The sequence below is a fragment of the Oenanthe melanoleuca genome, chromosome Z, assembly GCF_029582105.1.
Source record: "Oenanthe melanoleuca isolate GR-GAL-2019-014 chromosome Z, OMel1.0, whole genome shotgun sequence".
In the NCBI taxonomy this organism is placed as follows: domain Eukaryota; kingdom Metazoa; phylum Chordata; class Aves; order Passeriformes; family Muscicapidae; genus Oenanthe; species Oenanthe melanoleuca.
In genome coordinates, this window is record NC_079362.1 from 61,534,061 (window position 1) to 61,556,295 (window position 22,235).

The window sequence follows — 22,235 nt, forward strand, 5'->3', positions numbered from 1 at the left end:
ACAAAAACCAAAGAAAGGCAGAAGCTACTATTATATGACCCAAACACCATCTCCTACTGCCTCCACAGTACAAAGCAGAGGTAGCAGCAGCCCTGAAGCTTCCTTGTTGTGTCCTGGAATCTAACTCACTATCCTAGTTTACCATTTTCTCACTGTCACCCTGCCACTTTGCTTTCAGAAGAGGACTCACACTGATCAAGAGATGAAGCTAGTACTACGTCTGGCCTGTTTCTAAAAGGCCTCTTCTGAATTAAAATACATTACAGAGAAACTGTTTCTCTGAAAGATCTGATCTAGCTAGGGATGTGTTTCAGACACTGCTGGGTCAAAAGGTGAATTTCAAAACATCATGGGTGATCAGGTAGACTTTTTCATGAAAGACAAAGACAAAATATTAACTTGAGAATATTTCACTTTTTTAAGGAAGATAAGCTGAATTCATATTTTGAGTATCTCTAGGACATACAATAATCCGTTCCTGTCAAAGTATTTCTAGCACAATTTTCTAATTCTATCAAAACCAATATTTACAACACAAAATGCCTTCTACACAGAAAACATGGTGGTAGAGAGAGTTTTCATGAAAGGAGAAGTATTCGATATTGAGAACTACTTTGTAAAGAAGAGCCTCAGTAAGAAGAGTAGCCAAATATCTACAGATATTTTATATACTTGGTAACACATATCTATCTACAGATAGACATAGGCCACGTTCCCAGCAGAATTTGAGCACTTACGGTTAAATGGGAGCAAGGTTAGAAGCCTAAGAGTTGGTACAGCAAATATACATCTGGGATTCCTATGCAAGCAAAGAGCAGACTAAGAGCATGACCATTACACCCTCCCTACCTTTTAGATACAGCCTTCTGTGCAGCTGAAACACAGAGCTGCTGCTCGGCCTGCAAAGGTGACTACCTACAGATCTCACTGAGCACGCAGCTCCAGCAGCAATTTCGAAGGGATGCTGTTAAGAAACAGCACTGGCAGCAGCCATTTACTTTCATCTTATTCTTCTTGCAGAAAGCAGGAAACTCTTCAAAGAATAGGAGCTGGGGGGTTGATATTCCCAATGCCACCTTCAGAGAGCACACAGACGCTATCTCTAACCTACAGCCTGTCGATGCACTAAAGATGCATATCAGACACTCCTCTTTTCTTTAGGAAACATAAACAGATAATGGGAACATATATTTTAATTCTCAAGTGTGTCAGCACTGATGGATTAAATGCATGAATTAAAAATGTCAATTATCTTTCTTCCAGGTGTACCATGTATCTCTGGATTGCCATTGCTACCGTAAGCCTTGAAGTAAGAAAGATCTAAATTAAGTAATATTCTCCCTCAGACATATTCTTTCCTATGCCTATTGAAGAGAAGTGATCTAACATTTAATTTAAAGTGAATCAATAAAGGAAAATAGCTCTTGGTCACGTGAACAAATTGTCTGAAGAATAAAATGCACAAGGGTGTCCTGACCTGACTTGATTTCCCTGAACTGAGAGAAGCGCACCTGGCGTCTCATTTCACCACAGTTTAACTTCATGCAGATTTAGTGGCTAGACCCATATGAAACACAAGGGATAGAAATTAAAGCAATATTAGGAACAGATACAAGTATTTGTTTCACATGTTTCAATTGCACTTTAAAACATTTTTTGGATTTTATGCAAAAATATATATACAGCAATGATTCCAGTGGAGAATCACTGATCTGCAGTCTTAGATATGGGAAATAAAGCATGGAAGATGAAAGAAGTTTCTTCTTTTTGCTTTGTTATAATTCCTGCAAACTTTATTGATTTCAAAGGAAATTGTTCACAATTCACATGTTGTTAGTGAGGGCAGAAAGGGACTTGCTGAGCTGTGAATAATCATCAACCTATTTCCTTCTTCCTGGAGGGAGAAAAGCTCCCAGAAAAGCTACTGCCAATGCAGACTGAGACATAACCTATTAGTTATGTGCTACCTGTTCCTTCAATTGTACGTGTGAAAGTATGGTACTGTACAGATTTTAGCTGGGCTCAAGTTAATTTTCTTCACAATAGCTTGTACAACGCTGTGTTTTGGGTATGTGACCAGGAAGAGACCAGTCCAACTCTTTCATGTAGGGCTGAGTGCAAGGAGATTACAACAAGGAGATGGCAAAATATCAAAAGGGAATTCATGTTCCTCAGAAAGATGTTGAAGAACCATTTGCACAAGAAAGATGTGGACCTGTTGGAGTGGGTCCAGAGAAGGCCACAAAAACCAACACAGGGTTAGGAACACCTCTCTATGCATATGGGCTGAGGGAGTTGAGAGGTTAGCCTGGAGAAAAGAAGGCTCTGGGGAGAACCCACTGTAGCCCTGCAGTACATGAAGGGGGCCTAAGAAAAAAGACAGAAAGTGACTTTTTTTTCACAGACAGATATGGACAGGACAAGGGAGAATGGCTTCAAACTAAAAGACAGTAGGTTTAGATTAGGTATTGAAATGAAATTCTTCACTATGAGAGTGGTGAGGCACTGGCATAGGCTGCCTAAAGGGGATGTCCCATCCCTAGTACTGTTCAACACCAGGTTGGGTGTGGCTTTGAGCAACATGGTGTACAGGGAAGTTGTCCCTGCCCATCTTGGAACAAGATGCTATTTAAGGTCCATTCCAACCCAAACCATTCTATGGTTCTATGATAAGCAGTGCTGTACTGCAGGGCTCTTCTAGGTATTGCTGTGCAGAGCAGCATCAAGTAAGTGGGGATGGGCAAGAGTCCAGGAGAGGGCACAGCCAGCAGCACAGTGAACCCCAAGTGACTCTGGCTGGGGACAGCAAGGGACTGGCAGTGCTCCATGGGGCTGAGATGCCTCACGGGATTCACAGGGACAGCAAAAGGACTATGCTCCCAACATATGCTCCTAACACAGGAGTATGTTGGATTTCACATAGCAGCACTTCCAAGTCTTCAAGTTAAACTTCAAATACATCCAGGTAAGCTTTTCCTATCTCCCCTCTCCATTTTAACTCATGCAGGCCCCAGAACAACCGAGCATCTCCAGCTTTGAAGGAACTTTGAAAACCATTAAGGATAACATATTTTCAATGATAACCAGTCTTGTTTCAGGTGTTACTTTTGGAATACTGTGAAAGCTTCTTTTAAAATATGCATTAGCGGAACCAGCAAGAGGCCCACACCCCACTGTGGCTCAACACAGCTCCCAGGTACTACTGATGATGCCTTTATTGGGCTTACCTAACAACAAAGGCCAGACAAAATTAAGAGAATGAAAAGTGGTTATACTTGTTGAAGGGCCTTCAGGCACATTTAGTGCACACAGGCCACCCTGGGGCTACACCCAAAAATGGACGATGGGTCATGGGTTTTCACACTTTTTAAGTTTGGTCCATTTGCATATTGGGGGTTAATCTTGCAATTACAGCTTCAGATAATTAAGTCATTTATCCCAAGTTTGCTCCCCCAACTCACTTTTGTTTACATTTTTCAGGGCCTGAGACAGTAAGGTGTCCTTGATTCCCAGGATTAGAGAGGAATTGTTTTGTCTGATCAAAACAGGAAAGCTGTAGCTAACACTCTATATATGGATTTTAGAGTTATACTAAAGAATTAGAGGATTACAAAAAATATGAAAAAATTATATGAAAAATACAAAAGCTAAAATCCTAAAGCATCACGGCATGCATCGTGAACTCTTATCTGATCATTCCCTGTAGTAACCTGTTATATGAGTAAATTTATGTGAATCTGGATTACAATCCTTATTTAAAATCCCACTGACAGATGTTACAAACATTACAAATGCTTCAACTTTATGCATGCAAATATGCAAGTATTTTGTTTTCAGACTGCAGACAAGAAAGTAAAGTATTTTAATAAGAAACCTATGCTATATACACCCAAATGGTTTTGTATAATTAACTCAATTTTAATTTGTTTGCCTGAAACAAAAATGTTAGTTCAGCCAGCTAGATCTATGATTATATTACAGTTTGCAATCACACTTACAAGCTATAGGGACACAAATTAATTTAAATCCAATTTTAAACCTGATCATGGCCACCATTAAAAATATCCTATGATTTCATCAAACTGTAATGTTTGGGAGGAACTTCCTCCAACAGATTATCTTTAATTTTCTTTTTTAAAAAAATTAAAATCCAAAATGGGCCAATTATTTCTAAGAATCAGACTAATTAAGACTACCTTTTTACCCACATGAAAAAAAAAATATACTTATTTGCCAGACCTGGAGGCCTCAAGCTTTTACATCAAGAACTTGATGATAACAGAAAGATGATGCTCCAAGTATCTGTCCGTGCGGACTTCTGTCCATAATATATACTGATAAAACCTGTTTTATCCTACACAGCAGCATTGAATACATATGCACTCACAGGTTCTGATTTTTACTCTATTTTATTGTTGTGTAGTCCATTTTCTTCCTAGAGCATCAAAGTTTATTATTCTCTTTATTCCTAGCCTATTTTAATTATTTCAATACGAAATGCTACGTATTTCCTCAGAATATAACACGTTCCTCTCCTTTTTTCTCAAGAGTGTTACTTTTCTTTTTCCCTCAAACACCATCTTTCCTCACATGCTCATACTGGCGGCATTCTGTCTGTGACTCAAGCTCTCACACCTATCTTTCCATCCCCCCTTCCAAATCATTTGCTTATCTCCTTGTTGCTCCCTCTGCCCTTTCTACTAATACCCAGCCACCTCCAGTTCCGTTTCTCCAGCGCTGTCTCCCGATTATTGCTTTCTGTGCACCCATCCCCAGCTCCCAACCAGCAAGGCAGCTCCAGCACACCCACCTGAGCACTGGTTTTGTGTGTCTAGCCTGAGCTGTGCTCAGACTCAAGATTTCCAATCTGCGTAGCTGCTCAAAGGTGTGAGGCTGGACATGAGGCAATGAAAGATCATTATTCCTAAAACACCCCAAAAAACTCCAGTAAAGCCAGGGACACCCTCTGATGTAATTTTCATCAGTAGATTCAATAATGGAATGAGACAACAGCATTCACTGAGTCATGAGACATTCACCAAAGCTAAATTAGGACACGACTTGAAAAATACAGGAACCTATGTCAAACTCAGAGTTTCACTTCACCAACAGAACTCTTCAGCTGACCCAGGAGACAGAAGACTGAATGCTCACTAAAAGGTCTTTGACATCTCCATTCCTAACAGCCACAAGCACCAATGTTGCTGCTCCAAAGCATTCATCCAAGCTGCCAGCATCCAGGCAGCCCTACACAGTAAGTCACACCAAAGAATCTTTAACACAAGGATTTAGGGATCCTGAGACCAAAGATTAGAAAAGGTAAAAGGTAAAAAATGTTAAGGACCTGACAACACAGAGGTTTTAAGAAATTTTTAGGCTCTATTTTCAAGCCAGTGCAGGCTATTTGTGGGGCTGGATTGTGCTGTCTCACAGTTGAGCACCATGACAACCCTACCCTGGGAACAGATCAGAATCATATACCACTGAATGGAGGGGAACCACTGGAAAAAAACATTTAGTAATATTTTGAAACAAAAAGGGCCTGCATAGATATCTTAATGCTACATGACTCCAGACAGGAGCCAAGTATCTAAATTCCCTGGGAGTGCAAGTGCTGGACACCTCAAGATACTCCCCTTGCAAAGCCTCTCCTCAGCACCTTGACAGCCCCACCCACAACTGGTCCCCATTCTGTCAGCTCCAGTGCACAGGACACCAGAGAAAAGCCAGTACACCTTACAAGATGGGTGCCGTAAGACCTGAGTAAGTTCCACTTAAGTTACTTTGCAAATTATTCAAAAGACCTGACCCAAATGTTGCCTTCTTACTGGTACACCAGCACTTGCTTGGCACTTTCATCCATCTTCTCTGTCAGTGGAAAATAAAGTTCTAGATTTTATTTTAAAAGATGAATGTTACCATGCTATTTTGTAAGACATCTCTGCAGGCTCATTTACCACTTTGCTAAATGTAACTGTGAAGCAGCTCGTTATGAAATAATGTAAACTGAATATTCAAATTATATTAAGGAATCAGAAAGTACCTTGAGTCTCTGTAAATAAATATATATTATGCCTAAACATAAGGAGGGGCAGTTAGCTAGATAGATGGCCAAGCAAATACACTGGGGTAGGTTCTTACAGTGCAAATAAAGCCAGTATCATTGCTTCAACTTTACACAAATGATTGCAGCTACAGAAATAATCAAAGCAATTTTAACTACAAATGGGACTGTCTCAAAATAAAATTTTGTCAAAAGTTAAATATTGCCTCAATTACTCCAATAAACTTGAACTGAAAAAATGGAATAGTATAGGTAAAAAATGTCCATATAAAAGAAACTAAACCATGCTTTCTTTTTAGTTAGGCTTATGTCATCTCATCAGTTTATATAGTCCAGAAGTGGAGAGGATCAGGCTAAATGAAGAAACCTTTTATACATTCTGTTTCAGGCAACATACTGATCATACTGATGAAAATGTTTCTGTGATAATCTCCTGAAACTTACCAAGTACAATAATAAAAATCTTAGCAGTTCTGACCAAGTGACTTCAAAATTGAAACAATCTAGACAGGAAATTCCCAGCCCACTCAGCCTTCACCTCACCAACCAAGCATTTTTTCAATCCAGTATATTATGCAGTTAATCATAAGCATGTTGCAATCATTAGACATTGAAATCACTCAAGTTTGGGAGCTGTAAAGGATTCTCACTCAGTCAGTAGCAGCTAATGTCCCAATCACCAGCATAATGTGCCACTGCAGAGCCATGGGCTGCACCCAGCAAGGAACTTAAGGACATTAGGGGTAGAACAGTGCAACTCTTTTATCTGTCTGAGCCTTGAATACACATCAGCCAGATGCATAAAATACTACTTTTTGAATTTTAGTTAGAAAATTTGAATTAAGTGTGGCATTTGTCGTACTCAGTCCTTCAAATTAAAGTAAGACAAAACCTGGCATTGTATCTCTTAAGGAAATAACACTACTATAGCATATAACACTTTCAGCTTCAAACTCATGCCAGAATTATTTACTGCCATTAAGAATAAATTACAAACACCTCAAAGACAGTAAGAGGTAAACAGATAACAGGGAAACATGTATTTTCATTGTCCTTATGTCTTTTTCATTGTTCTTAGGTCTTTTAATTTATATAAATTGTAGAGGAAAGCACAGCTTTCTCTGTCTTTGCTGTGTAACACTATCATTTTATTAAAGATGCCTTGCCCCACACAAGCAGGCTTGCACCTTAAACTGATGTAACAGAGCTGAAGATAGACCTACGGTCTTTCTTTGCCCTACTTCCTCCTGGTTTCGGTTTTGTAGTCCTTCATGCAACAGCAGCAGCAACAAAAAGGAAACAGTGAACCTCTTCCTGTGACAAGGATCTTCTACCTTCAGTCACACATTAGCAACACCCTAAGCAATATTGCAAAACCTCTGCCAGCCTCAGGGCCATTGTGACAACTTAACTGGGGACTGAACGGCAAAACTCATTTGCATGCGTATTTTAAAAAACACACAGATTTGAACCAGAAGAAAATGGAAGGGAAAAAAAACTTATTATGAAGAGCTCAGATGTATTCAGATCTATAAATCCTCTGAGAAAGGACAGAATGCTAACGACAAAGCTGATACCACTTGCCAAAAATCAATGTGTGTGCACACACTGGGTATGTTCTGGAGTGCACTGTGCATATGCTGCAGGTTGGTTCATGCTAGATTATTGCACAAAATTAGCAGTGCCAAAGAGATACTTCCTATGTAGTTCCTCTTCAGTAGCAAATATTTTATGCTTAACTTGAAGGACTCCAAGACCTCTGGGAAGCAGAGGCAATAAAAAAGGTCTGTGATCCTTCTTCACCTCCTTTCTTCACAGATTTCACTGATACTGAACTCAGAGAATTCCTTCTATTTGCCTGGCAAGCTTTTTGCTGGCAACAAAAGGTTTTGCTCCGCCTCAATATTATTTCTTAGAAGTTCATTTATCTTACTTGACCTGACTTCCACCAAGCAGCCCTGCAGGGGTTTGCTATCTGCCAGCCTGCCCCTAGTCTGCAAGTCCCCCTTGCCCTGAGAGTGGAGCAGAGCATCCTTTTGGAGCGCAGCTCCCATGGCACACTGTCAGCTCTGTCCCACAGAGCTCACCTGGGTGGCTCTCTGTCCTGCTTTGCAAGCTCTGAAAAGGACAGTGGGTCCCAGTGCACCAGTGGAGGTGACAGAGCAGCCTTTGGGGAGGGTGTACGCACACGAGTTTCGCACTCCCACCATTTACACGGCTGTGCAGGCACAGCCCATGGCTCACCCCTCCAGCTCCACTTTCTGGTACGCCCCCCGGCAGATTTCCTGGGCACTACAGATCCTCTGTCTTTGGGGGTCGCAATCTGCACAACAGGAAAATCTGGTTTTCAAGTCTGACCCTTAAAAAAATCACAGACATACCCAAGGTATACAGTATGCACCAGTGAAGCTTCACAATCAGGACTACACTAACAGGACAAGTAATTCATCTGTGACATACAATTATAAATCAAAACAGAATCCAACCAAGGAAAAGCTCAAATACTACAGAGAGCAAAAAGTCACTATCAAGCAGTCCTATTACTGACCATATATATGAAAAGAACATTGTCGTGATCACCAAAGTGAGTACTGAACACCCTCAGTATTCAAAGTGACAATTAAGAGCACCATGTACCTAATGAACTGTGCACTGTTACTAATAGGAATATCAGTTTTCCTTTATTTAGGGGAATAGAATTAAAAACTAATTACTGGAGGGACACTCACAAAGGTCCACAGAGGTTGCTTGCTAAAGAGTAAGGAGCCTGTAATATGAAGAATGGGAAACCATGAAGGCAACATTGGGTTTATTTGCTTTGCCATTCTATTTTACATTTTCTATAATGCCAAGAGCATACAATCCCTACTGGTTCAAGCTAAAATTCATTCTTACACCTGTGCAACATCTACAGTTAAAGATCTGAAATACATACCATTTCTGAACATCTCTGTTTAGACTTACTTAGGTACAACAAAAATCACAAGAACACCCCAGCTTAAAAGGACTTTTAAATCTAAACCAGCAAACAACTCAGGCAGCAACTGCAATTATTTCAGCAGTGATTTTTGTTTTTTTTTTTCCACTAGCAACACAGCAATCAACACATGCATCCACTATCCTGGTGAAACTTCCGAAGAACTGAAACAAGCATTTCAGAATCTATATCTAAACTGAAAAGAATTGGGAGATGCGTGGTCTACAGCTGCTCCATGCTTTTAACCTTCATGGCACACTTCTGTAATGCCAACTGTTTCATGTCCATCTGCTTCAATAATACGAATGCAACAACCAGCAGTTTTTGTGAGAATGAATCAGTACACAGAGCACCTCTGGAAAACAAAATGCTGTAAGAAAGAAGGTGGAAAATGACAAGTAGGGAAGAAACAGGAAGACAATTTCAAGGAGACTATGCTCCCCAGTGGCACAAACAAGATGAAAATAGCCAGAGACGGTGTCAAACTTTCTCTAAGTTCTGCAGACTGAAGTCATCATTATTGCCCAAGGGGAAAAGCAGAGGTGGTATTTTCTGTGGGACAAGGTTCTCCTTGTGCCAGAGGTAGCCCATGGGACCACCAACATTACAAACAAACTGGTCAGTGCTTTGCCAAGTTCCGCTCACCACTGCAAACAAAAAAAAGAGACCACTGTTGTTGGTGTTTGCCTACAAGCTGCATCACACACAAACCTGACACTCAAATGCCACAGTGCTCAGAACACCTGCTTGCTGTGTGCATCGAGATCATCTAGAGTCCCTATCACTTCAGGCATCTCTGCACCAGTGTGGTCCTTCAATACAAGCCATTTGTAAAACCCACACTTTTGTATCTCACTTTATCAGCCTTGATGAAGCTTGTCCTTACTTGTCACCTAAAATACAAACATAAATATACGTAATTTCACTTTGGTACATAACTAATCTTGCATATACTAAACTTTTCTATTGGAAGTCAAAGAAGATAACATTTATATTTAGCTTTGCTCTATTTAAACTTCCTTAACAAGATGAATATAATTATAGACAGGTCCGCAATGCTGTAAGTTGGCATGACTTTACCAAATTCCATGGCAATTTGTCAATTTAAATTAGCTGAGAATATGGTAATAATGTTACATCAGAAAAAGTATAACAGAGAAGTTAACGTGGGACAAAATAAAGACAGGAATAAGCTATTAAGCAACCACAAGAAGGACAAAATGCTCATTAATTGTCAGCAATTTACGATGATCTGCTCAGTACTCATGTCAAAAGTTTTGCAGCTTACATACACTGAGATATGCTGGAAATGCATTTTAAAAATTGCCATGCCACATAAGACAGGCCACCTTTCACAATGGTCTTCCAGTCAAAGACTTGACTCACTGTCCTGCTGGCTGATTATGCCTTTCTAATAGGTGAAATAAGTAAAGACTGTAGCCAGCTTTTCTTGACCCCAAACGGTGATCGATTGGTATCTTGCACAAAACCAATAGCTTTTGTAATTTTTATCCTGACTCAGTTAACTACAACTCCTGTTCTCTTCACAGACGGCAAATGCCCAATCCTTGAGAGTCCACTGGGAGGCCAGCATATTCCACATATCCATGTCTGCCTTGAAGCCAGACAGTGCTAGATATAGAAGGTATTTACCCAACATGTCTCTTTGTGTTTGCTGCCCTTGGCAAAGGTCAGTCTTCTGCTGAACTGCAGGATGAAAGTATTTCTTCGTGCCTTAAATAAAGGCATACATCTTAGTGAAGTAATATGTTTTAATATCTAATCATTGATGTTTAAACATAGAAAAAGCATAATAAATGATTATTCATCACAAGAGTGATAATCCCTAACAAGTAAATGCTTATGAGTAAGATATAAATTCAGGTACAAAAAGAGCCTGGAGTCTCCCTGTACTTGCATCCTCCCCATCAGTGATTCACAGGCAGAATGTGATTCTTCTAATTCACTATATATAGATAAAACCAAAGAAGTATTAGACTTACTCACAACTCATCATTTAAAACTAGAATACCAAAATGAACAAATAAAATGCAACAGCTAAAACATGGAATTGTAAATGTGCTTAGATTACACAGCAAAATAGTTTAATGAAAACTGAACTGGTAGGTGGCCATATAATTTTACTTAATGCTTTAAGCAACACTGAAGTTTTTTATAAAAATTCCATCAACAGCTAAATCTGGCACAGAGGATACGTAGAAAGCAGGAGTGTATACCAAAGGCAAAGGTTATGTTCCTCCTGTTCTCACTTAAACATATCAATTTCACAATTCCTGTAGTAGTGCTTCTTCAGCATGAGCCTACAAAATCCTAATATTGAAATTTTATGCCAAGTCTAACAAGCTTGCTCTACAGAATGGTTAAAAGTCTTCACAGCAATAAAATTCTTTAACATTATACTTTCTTAAAAGAACAGAACTAGTATGTTCAGTTTTCAGCTGTAACTCTACTACAGTTACAACCATGTATAAAAGAGTTCATGTAATATTCACAGAACTGCATTAAAACAGTAAACTACTTTATATAAGTCCCTGTCTGTAATGGAAGGCTATTGATAGTGCCTGTAACTGCTGCACTAAGGCATAAATCAAGTATGTTTTCCAGAAGTTTTTAATCTGAAAGTCATGGTTTTTTGGTCTGAAATACTGTATAACTTTGCTTTCCTACATTTTCACTGTTTTGCAGAAATATATATTGAAATTACCAGATTTCACATGGCTTAAATATAAACAAAATCAGTATGATCCTTTTAGGTTTTTTCACTGGACAAATAGTCTTTGAGAAGAAATCGTCATTTCTCTTTCAACTAATGAGTTATACATACAACAAAAAGACCTTGAACCATTTTCAGACTCGGCTTAAGACTTGATACTGATTCTGACTGAATGAGAGATAAAGAGGCTTTTCATGTGGCCTAGCAGATTACAACCTTAAAAGATGACCCTGTGACAACCAGGTTTTCAGGTGCTAAGGCAAAAAAGACAGAGGAGGAGCCTGAGTTTTACAACTGGCCATCTGTCTGTGCCCTCAGCAACATCAGCAACCTGGTAAGCATGCATGAGCTTTTTTCAGATTGCAGCTCTCCAACCATCCACAAAAGTACTCAAGAATGAGAAAACATCTGCAAAGATGACAGGAAACAGAACTCTGGTCTTCAGAATTTCCCCTACTCAGATGAAAAAAATCACTCAAACTGCGGTTCACCATGAGTAGTCAGCACAAAATCAAATATTCAGTATCACTGTGCACACAAGTGAGCTCATCACATCAGCAAAACTACTCTAGACTCAGAGCAGTAAATCAGATCAAGAAGTTGACTATCAACAGGCACCTTTATTACAATGAGATCCTTCCTAGTTTCAACACCTTTATCAACTCCAGACTGACAGAAGAACATCCTAATTATTTTGATTTTTTACTGTATGTGTGAGTATTCTGGGGTGAGATCTCCCTATCCAGGATGACTTTTTCAGCACTAGGGAGGAAGAATAAGCAAGAATGAGTAATGACACACACACATACACACATATAAAAAAAAGTAATTTGCCAAAAAAGCCAATGACCTCAAATAGCCCATTTTTTCTACTTGAGAACAAACAGTGTCTGTCACAAACACCTTACACACTTTTGAGTAGAAACATGACAGCTTAATGGCACAAAGCAATCCTGTCTTCTAGCTTGGCTCTTAATGTGAAAAATTCTTCTCTATAGACTTAAAATGGAACATTTATTTAAAGCAACAAGATTTGAAGATAGCAACCTGCACAAGATGAAATGCAGAATGCTACACAATTTGAAAGAAGCTTATCCTTTAATTATCTACTACTTTCTACAAATGGTGTGTGACCATTTTTTGCACTCTGTCTTGGCAAACATTACATTTCATTATCCAGGTGACATGCTGTTGCCCCTTTTTATTTCTGATCAATGTCTTTTGGCTGGAAAGAATCTTCTGAAGGGTTATCTAGTTTCTCTGAGCTTCCTCTTTGCCCTTAATTCCTGGTTCCAGACAGGCTCCCACTGAGCAATACAGACCTCTCCCTTGGAACAATTCAGTTCCATCCTAATTGCCAGGATATGCCACCATCTTATATGACAGATAGGAGAAGACAAGGAAGGCTCACACAGATCCTCTGCCTTCAAGGAAGCTACAGAAAGACGCCCACCCTCCAGCACTGGATCAAGGCTGTTTTCTGCCTGCTGCCTTGCAGGAGCACACACAAGACCATGACTTACTTGGATGCCCTAGCAGCAGGGGAATACAATTTTTTATGCAAAACTCCCAGAACTCTGATTTCAAAAAGAAACAATTTCCCCCATTCCTTACTCAAGGCTCTTTCCTGCTCTTTCTCTCATAGAAGTTGGATGGATGGATGCCATAAAGGAGCTCCTTCTCCTCAGATGAGGCACATTCCATGAAATAGGTGTAAAAATCTTCAGCCTCCTGTAGCAAGGACATAAATTGTCCTCTTCTGCAGGATTTATTTAATGCCAAAGCAGAATTATACGTTGGACAGTTTTTTAGATTTAACCACATTTCATCTCTTTCTCAGTTTTAATTTTAAGTGAACTCTCCCATCAAGTTTAAATTTACTTTCACTCTAGGCACTGAAACTATTTTGATTTGGGAGTGGTTAGACTGACTAAAATGAGAATTCACATTCTACACATTAAGTAATTCGTGGAAAAAAATATGACAATAAGTATCTTCAGCTCTTTATTTATGAGCAATGAAATCTATGGGAAATTAGTAGAGACTAACAGGAAAAGACAGAAATGGCATTAGTCCCAATATAGAGAAAAATGATCTAAATTAATTTTGGCAGAGTGAACTCTGCTTTCAAATTTATTTGTCTTATCACATTAACACTTTAACAGTGACAGCCTACAGGTTTATTTTTAGGTACTAATATGTTAAAATATGTAATAAAAGTAGAGGAAGAAGTTACTGAAACTGTTTTCTGTAAAGATTCAAGCACTGTCCCGAGCTCTGTGCTGGGAAACCATTCAAAAAACAGTGCATACATCTGTACGGCAAAAACATCTGCAATAAAAATTCTGATTCTTTTGAAACGTACTAAACAACCCGTGTTAACACCAAGACTGCTATGTGGGGTGGCAGCTTGACACTTCTGAAAACCAGGCCCTTAATTTAAATGCCTAAAACCACATTTTTCTCACTGAAATGAAGAGATTCACAATTTAAAGTAGCTGTTCTTAGTATCAGTACAGTAGGCAGCTGAAAAAGGACAGCAACTTGCTACACCAGACCTGAACAGATTTCCACAAGACCATGCTCTCCCTCAAGTATATGCTTTTTACATGATGCAGTGATGGGGACAAAGTTAATTTCAGACAGACTTTTTACTAGCAAGGCAAGAAGGAGCTGTCAGACACAAACTCAGCAAATAAAGCAAGCTCAGTAACACCGTGAGTAGAATGGTGGTGGTGATTTTGTTTTTTACAACTCTTTAACATTGTGCTTAATGATGAACTTTTACTATTGTGTTCTACCAGATCTCTTTCTAGGATTAGCAATTTGTTAAATCACACCTACTGAATTTCCTGCAGTACCAAAAAACTGTCTGTAGGAATGAATGGATAGGTTTCATGTACGTACTGCACACAGACAATATTAGTAGTAGTATAAAGTTAGAATGAAGGTATATTAACAGAAGCTCACAGAATTCAAAATCTCAGATGAGATGTTAAAACTGAATTTTAAGTAACACCTGACCCAAAAGTGCTTTTTTTAAGTACCCAAGGCTGCATTCAACATTACCTTCTCTACAGAATCTTTAGTGAAAAAATGAAAATCACAATTCTTGCCATGTTATAGCTAAACTAGTTTCCCATCTCATGCTGCAGACTTCTCTCTCATGGAAACAGCATAGGAAATGGCATAGTAACAGCAAAAAAGCGTTAAGCCATATTTGATAGAAAAACTAAAATTGAAAGATGCAGAAATTCCCGGGTATTTTGAAAGAGCAGTAAGCAGATGGCTAGTAAAAGCTGTGTATCTAGTTTTCACTCCTCTCTTACTGTAATTAAGAGTAAATTTTAGGAATGTAATGACCGACTTAATAACCTGAACACAGAATTACACACAGCCATCAGCACCAGGTGATGAACTGTCTTGCACCAGCCCTTCCTAGGCTGTGCATAAAACTCATTACATCTAAAGTAAAACCTTTCAGGGCAATGGATTCCACTAAAATCAAGTTCTCACCTTCGTAAGTCATACCTTCCTTTATGTAAGCCACCACTGTTTCCAAAAGGAGCAGTCCAACCTCCCCCTTCCAACCCTTGCACAGCCAGAAAGAACACTGCTATGTAACGAACCTGACAGAGGAGCTCAAGACGCTGGTCTTAAACCACATGGTCTTGGAAATAAAACCAAACCAAATGTGTTTCATTTTGGTATCTTCTGATGGACACAATCATATGTTTTAGTTCAAAAACTGTTCTTCAGTTTTCTCTTTTTTTCTTATATTTTACATAAATTGAACATCAATATTAACACGCGTATCATTTATCCCAAACGTTTTTCTTTACAACTTTGTGTTCCAATGACTTCACTGTTATCAGAATTACACCAGAATTTCAAAATTCTTCACCAAATGGAATCTCTCATGTAGGCAGTTTTATAAATCCACGAAAGCAGCAATGGAGCACACCAAAAAAGGGGAGGAAAAGGCTATCTGTAGCTATTTATCATCATGCAGTTTAAACATCTGGTGGACATAATGTGCCAGAACTTCAGATACTGGTTTCATCTCTAGCTATAAAGTTACAAGCAAGGTAGTCACTCTTTCAGTGGCACAGTTTCTTATCTGTGAAATGCTTCACTACTACAGCGAAGTGGAAATTAACTCATCATTTTACATGAGAGCTTCTGATACTAGAATAACATCCTGAATAAAACACAAAAAGCCAAATATTCAAAACAAAAACCATGTAAAATAACAAACCACCATTATTTTAAGCAAAGATAAACAAATACGTAGGACCAAAATTTCCTTGCTTTTTGAGAACTGCCACTGTCACAATCATTGTGCTCAAGTATAGAAGGCAGAACATAAGTCCACTGCATGAATAGGAGATGAGAACTTTGCTGGCAAAATTAATCTGTATGTTCAGGTGTTATCTAGTTTATTTGCAATACATGCAGTATTAGATCTCATTATTAGTTCTCACGCACAACCTTATCGTCATTGTCCTTCACTGCCAATGGGAGTTAAGAACATATTTGAATGAAGAAATATTTCAGGATTGATATGATGTCCTTGTTTAGCTTCAGAGGAAAAAGAAAGCAGGGTGAGAAAAATACTAAAAAGAGAAAATATATTTTTTCAGGACAACCAAGCACTGCTTCTATGTAAAGCATGTCAAATGACATACAAAGTGAAAACAACTTCAGGGCAGCATTCATTTTTATCTGAAAGATGACAGATCAGCAGATCCGTTCAGTCTGCACAGTTTCTGGAGGAACAGTGTGTCATGCACAGACAGAAAAAGGAAACCAGAGATTCTTTTAAAATGGAGAACTCCACATGTTCACAATTTAATATCTGTTTCAGATCCCGCAGAAAAAAAAAATTAAAATAGAGTAATTTTAGAATTTTCTTCTAGATATAGTTAAAGGAGAGTAAATCTTGCACAGTCACAGCACCTGACTGAACGCCTCTTTTTATAAATCAACCTACTTACTGTTTCCTGACAATGAAATTAAAAATATTAAATTGATAAACAATCTGTCCTCTATTTAGTGTCCACATTATGCACAAAGATGTGCTCTTACTAATAAATTGCTAATTACAACCTTCCCAAAAGAGGTCACATCTCTGCAGTGACAAACAGATCTAATAACGTGGAAGCAGGAACATAATGCATTAGGGAATACAGTCTAAAAGGACTGTCTGAACTACTACTACTTCACTAGAGGATTACAAGTTAACTCCACATAAGCAATAATAAATGTCTTCTGTATCAAGCTTATCTATTTGGATGGATCTGCAGCATGCTTATGTACTACCTTAATACTTCAAAAGTGCAGGAAGAGGCTGCGCAATCAATCCAAGCAACAAGGGAAAATCAGATAGTCTGAGAAACTAGTCCCAAGAAAAACAATCTCACACAGATAAACTTAGCAGTTTGAATAAAAAAATCACATAAATAAACCTCAGGTCTTCATAATAAGTGAAATAATATTGGTACACTGACTTCCATGGATGTACTGTGAATCTAGATCTAGGTTTATGTATTAAGATCACTGACAGACATAATGAGTATTACAGGCAACTACAGTATGCTGAGGAAACCTCAGAGGGATATTTAACTTGCTAGTATTGTCATTTGCCAAAGAATCCTGCTTCTCAAACAGACTGCCTTCTTTCAAGGGCTTCTGCTCTTCCATGTAACCACTGTGGCTAAACCAAGGCTGTATTACACACCAACCTAAAAAAAAATATTTAAAGGAAACAAAGCATGAAAAATTCTTAGTTCCAGGCACAGCTAATAATTAATACTTAAGTACTGTAATCTTCCTTACACACCACCTCTACTCTTACCCATTCAAACCTTTTCTTGGTTTGAACATCCATCCAGTGAACACCCACTCCTTTACCCATTACTCTAATGCTTGTGCTCCTGTGGATGGAAAAACAAAAGTCATTGGGCTGAGTATCTGAAGCAACTGCACAAGGCCTGTTGGCCAATGAGTCCATGACCATGATCTGAAGGAAGCTGTATCACTTCAGGATAACTCCTGAGTGCAATAATCAAAAAATGGTGTTATCACACAGGAAGGGCACAGCTGCAGCAGTGTCAGCAATAAAAAACTCATACCCAAAGTCCAAAAAGAAGGTCCTAGGATGACCTTGTGCTCTCCTAAACTGCTACCATGTATAAGTCACTGTTCACGCTGTACTGGAGACTTGCCCGAATGCTGCACACATTACAGGATAGCTGCTGCTTCATGTGAACCTCTTCTAAGAAGAAACCACTCTCACACCTTTGATGTAAGAAGCTGAAGAAGTTTTGTTCTGAACAGCTTTCATTTTACACACTTTACGAGAGCTTACTGCTGTAAGCCTGCCACTCAGTACACCACTGTACACCAAGAATACCGCAAAACAACTTCCTAGATCACAATACAAACACAAGAAACACAGAGAACACAAAACCCTTCTCTAAAAGAACACTTTCTGAATGTCGTTAAAATGTGAAAAGGAAAGTGGAATTTGAGTGTGCTCTGAGTAACAACCCACTTCCACCAATTTCTGTAAGCATTAGGATTGTTTCTCAACTGTGTTTGAATCATCAGGGTCCAGAGACTGGTTTTCAGTCATCTATTTCCTACGCAAATGCTGACCCCTGTCAAAATTCAAGGCTAGGCAACACAAGGCCCTCTTCCGTTTCTCATTGAGCAAGTGCCAACACTTTGTTCCAACACTGATAAACCAGTTTGTTCGCCATCAGTTATGCCCTTAGGCTTTTTACTTTATTCAGCTCAGAAAATTGAAACACTAGACAGGTTTAACTTCCTGTTTCCCTGCTATGATATTTGGTTTAGAGAACAGTCCAAAGGAACTTTCAAGTTCAATCATTTTAGTTAAATTATAAACAGTGTCTCTGTTAAATAGTTTTTACTGTATTGATTCACAGAAATCTACTCCACAGCAGCTACTGTGAAGAAAAGCTCACCTTTACTGACGCCAAGAGAACATGCAGAGGTTAGCACCTCCACATGCATGTCTGACTGTGGTTCATTTTACACAGGCTTTTATACTTTCACAATTCGGGCATCTGCCCTTGTTTGCTTATCTAAAAGGTACAGTTTTTAGGACTGGGATCTTATGTAACTTGTGGTTTCATTATCTTAGGGTTACAAACATGCAATAGGTGCTATCACATTCATCACATCTATCTAACTGGTACTTTGCTTTGCTATAACTGTGCTTTATTGACCACGTTCTTCTATTCTTTATATATTAAAACATAACTTACGACTTTGCACTTTTCTAGACTTTTACAACAGTTAACATGTCTCTCCCTTCTCATCACCTTAGCCCACCGGGCGAGCTCCCTGCTTGCAGAAGCAGTTATAGTCAAGCACAGCAGTTAATACGCCTCTCCCTTCTTATCACCTTCGCCCACCAGCGCTAGGCCCTGCTTGCAAAAGTCATTACAGCTAAACACAGCAGTCACACCTTTAAGGTTTTGTGAATTCATACCTATGCTAAGATGCTTATGTTGAGTGAGGTGGCCTGTGTTTCAGTAACAATCCTTTTGAAACTGTCTGAAAACCACAACAAAACAAAACATATAATACTGAAGGTGAAAGTATACCATGCGCAACCTAAAAATATATTGATTCTCAGCTACTGGGTGAAATATTCTACTTCACTGAAAATGACAGAAGTTGTCCTTTCCTTTAGTAGGAAGCAGTACGGTAGTGAGGTGGGAAAACATTTTTCTGAGCAACCCTGGAGCTGGGGGACCATCTGGGAGTCTGGTCCTACAGCCAGATCCCAAAGTATGCACAGAGGGAGCATGGATGGCTGTGGGAGTGCTGCCTCCACTGACAGGTTCACTTGCAAAGAATACGAGAGAATATGCACCATTTTAATGTGATATACCGTGAGGAAGAAAAATATCAGAGGAACTGAATTATTGAAAAAAAAATGGAACCAAAAAGAAATGAAAACTTCTTACTATATCAAATTTTTAAAATCTAGCTGAAAAAGACCAACTTACCATTTCCTTTTAGCACCCTATTAAGTAAATGATAACTAACAATTAGGGAAAGCAGAAGAATGTGTTCAAGTTTCTACACATATTTGCTTTTGAAAACTGATAAGCACAACAAATGTTGAAATATATTTTGAAAATGTGTACAGGTACAATTCCATTTACAAGCACAAGCTTGGATCCACTTAAAAATAATATTTAAACATTCAACACAACATTTTTTTAGCCTTCTAAGTTTACTGACATTTCATTTAATGTCTCAGGAATTTAATTTGGTCAACTGCAGACTGCCTTGCATCTGCCATGGGACCAAATATGGCTCTTATGCATCGAAGAAAGCTGCTGACGTGAAATTTGGCCTATTTGTTATCACAATCTTAACTTTTCCCAGGTTTTAACATGAATTAACTTTACCCCATACATTGATGCTTTTGTAATGTTTCTGTTAGATTTACATATGGCAGGAATTCTATGTTTCTACATAAACTGAGGAAAAAAAAGAAAAAAACAAAGACAAAAAGCTTCACAGAGTAGGACTCTGAGGAACGAACCTCTGACTAGGACCACCTTCCTCATCACCTCCCTCCACACCTCTTCCTCGGTTTATGTTTGCAGGAAGGCCGATAATTTAATCACCTTCTTGCAAAAGAAAAGATGACAAAAAAACCTGCCAGGTTATTAAACCACTGCATTTTACTGCCACCAGGAAATGGAGTCATTACTGTAAAAAAAGTACCTTTTGGAGCCTCCAATATAGGTGAAGGTAAAGGTGGAGTCTGAGTACCTGAAATCTGAAAGACAAAGAGCTGCTTTATTACAACTTGTCTTTATTTTGGCTGGAGTAGCCGAGTAGCTACGGAGCAGCATTCAGCTCCGACACGGGGGCGGTGTAAGGGGAGTCGGGGTGAGCCAGAGGAAATGCAGCATCTCCCCCCAGCCCCTCGCAACAAGTGCCCGGTGCTATGGCAACGGCAGGGAATTCCATTGTCACACACGGCAACAGGCAGCCGACAGCCGGGCTCCTGCGACGGCTCACCGCGACCGGCACCGCCGCGAGTCCCAGCGGAGGCGGCAGGGGCTGCTGGCACGGACAGGGCCCGTCTGCGGCTGCATGTGCCTCGGCCTGGGGCCGGGCATCGGGGCAGGAGCAGCCAGCGACACCGCGTAGCGAAACCCCCGCGCTGCGCTGGGCTCGGGCTGGGCTCGGGCTCGGGCTCGGGCTCCGCTCGGCTCGGGCTCGGGCTCCGCCGGGCTCGGGCTCCGCCGGGCTCGGGCTCCGCCGGGCTCGGGCTCGGGCTCCGCTCGGCTCGGGCTCCGCCGGGCTCGGGCTCCGCTCGGCTCGGGCTCGGGCTTGGGCTCGGGCTCCGCTCGGCTCGGGCTCGGGCTCGGGCTCGGGCTCGGGCTCGGGCTCCGCTCGGCTCGGGCTCGGGCTCGGGCGCGGGCTCGCACCCAGCGCTCCCGGTGTTGCGTGTCGCCACCGCTGCCCTCCGCGGCTCGGGATGCCGCCCTCCCATCCCGCCCGCCCCTTTCCCGGCCGGCGCCCGGTCTCCTCTGCCCTCATATGCCCTCGGAAGGAGAGGAGGAAGACGGGGTCTGAGAGCGGCCCCGCGGCCGGGAACGACGGCGAAGGGCACGGGCGCGGCGGGAGCGCGGACCGGGGCGGGCGCGGCGGCGGCGACGGGAGCCTCCGCGCCGCCAACCTGGCGCCCGGGGACAAACTCACCTGCAAACAGGCAGTCCTTCTCCGCCTTGCACTTTTGGATCACAACGTCAATATCCTTCTGAATCCTCTCTTGTCTTGAACACATCCCCATGAAATAAATCCCAGGGGAAAAAAATAGCAGCCTTTATTTCCACCCCACCCCACCCCCCGCGCTGCCAGGGTTTTTTTAAGATTCAGCCCGAAAGAAGGAGCCCGGGGCTGACGAGCAGGAGCCTCGCCGGCGGCCCGGTGAGATCCGTTCGGCCGGTTGGAGGACGTTGGAGGCAGCCGGCGGGAGCCGATGTTGTTTGCCCAGATGCGCCCGCCCAGATGTGCCACCGCTGCCGACGAATGGCAATTTCCTCACAATGGATCCAGCGGAGGGTGGCGGCGGCGACACGGGATCCCCCCCCCCCCCCCACGCCCTCTGGGTTTTTTGGGGTTGGTTGGCTGGTTTGGTCTTTTTTTGGAGGCGAGAGAAAAATTAAAAAAGGGAAAGGGAAGGAAAAAAAAAAAAAAAAAAAAAAAAAAAAAGGGCGGGGGGGCCAAGCCGACCCGGCCGCTGCCGCTCACATCCCTGCCCCTCCCGCCAGCAGCGGCGATCGCCGCGCAGCAGCAGCACAGCGCGGAGAGCCGGCGGCGGCACCCGCACCCGGTCCCTGGCGGCGCGGCGGGGCCGGCGCTTGCTGCAGCGACGCCGAGCCGCAGACCCTCCCCTC

At 41.0% G+C, this 22,235-nt stretch overlaps 1 protein-coding gene across 2 annotated transcripts in view; it reads right to left on the reverse strand.

The window, feature by feature from the left end:
- PARP8 (poly(ADP-ribose) polymerase family member 8) overlaps window positions 1-21,638 on the reverse strand; it is a 114,211-nt gene extending 92,573 nt beyond the window's left edge. For both annotated transcript variants that reach the window (XM_056514241.1, XM_056514240.1), the window contains exons 1-2: window positions 21,538-21,638; window positions 20,551-20,605 (exon numbers count right to left, since the gene is read on the reverse strand). In XM_056514241.1, coding sequence (XP_056370216.1) covers window positions 20,551-20,605; window positions 21,538-21,628 — 146 coding nt within the window. In that variant the 5' untranslated portion in view covers window positions 21,629-21,638. The remainder of the gene's footprint in view (window positions 1-20,550; window positions 20,606-21,537) is intronic.
- Window positions 21,639-22,235: the final 597 nt, after the last annotated feature.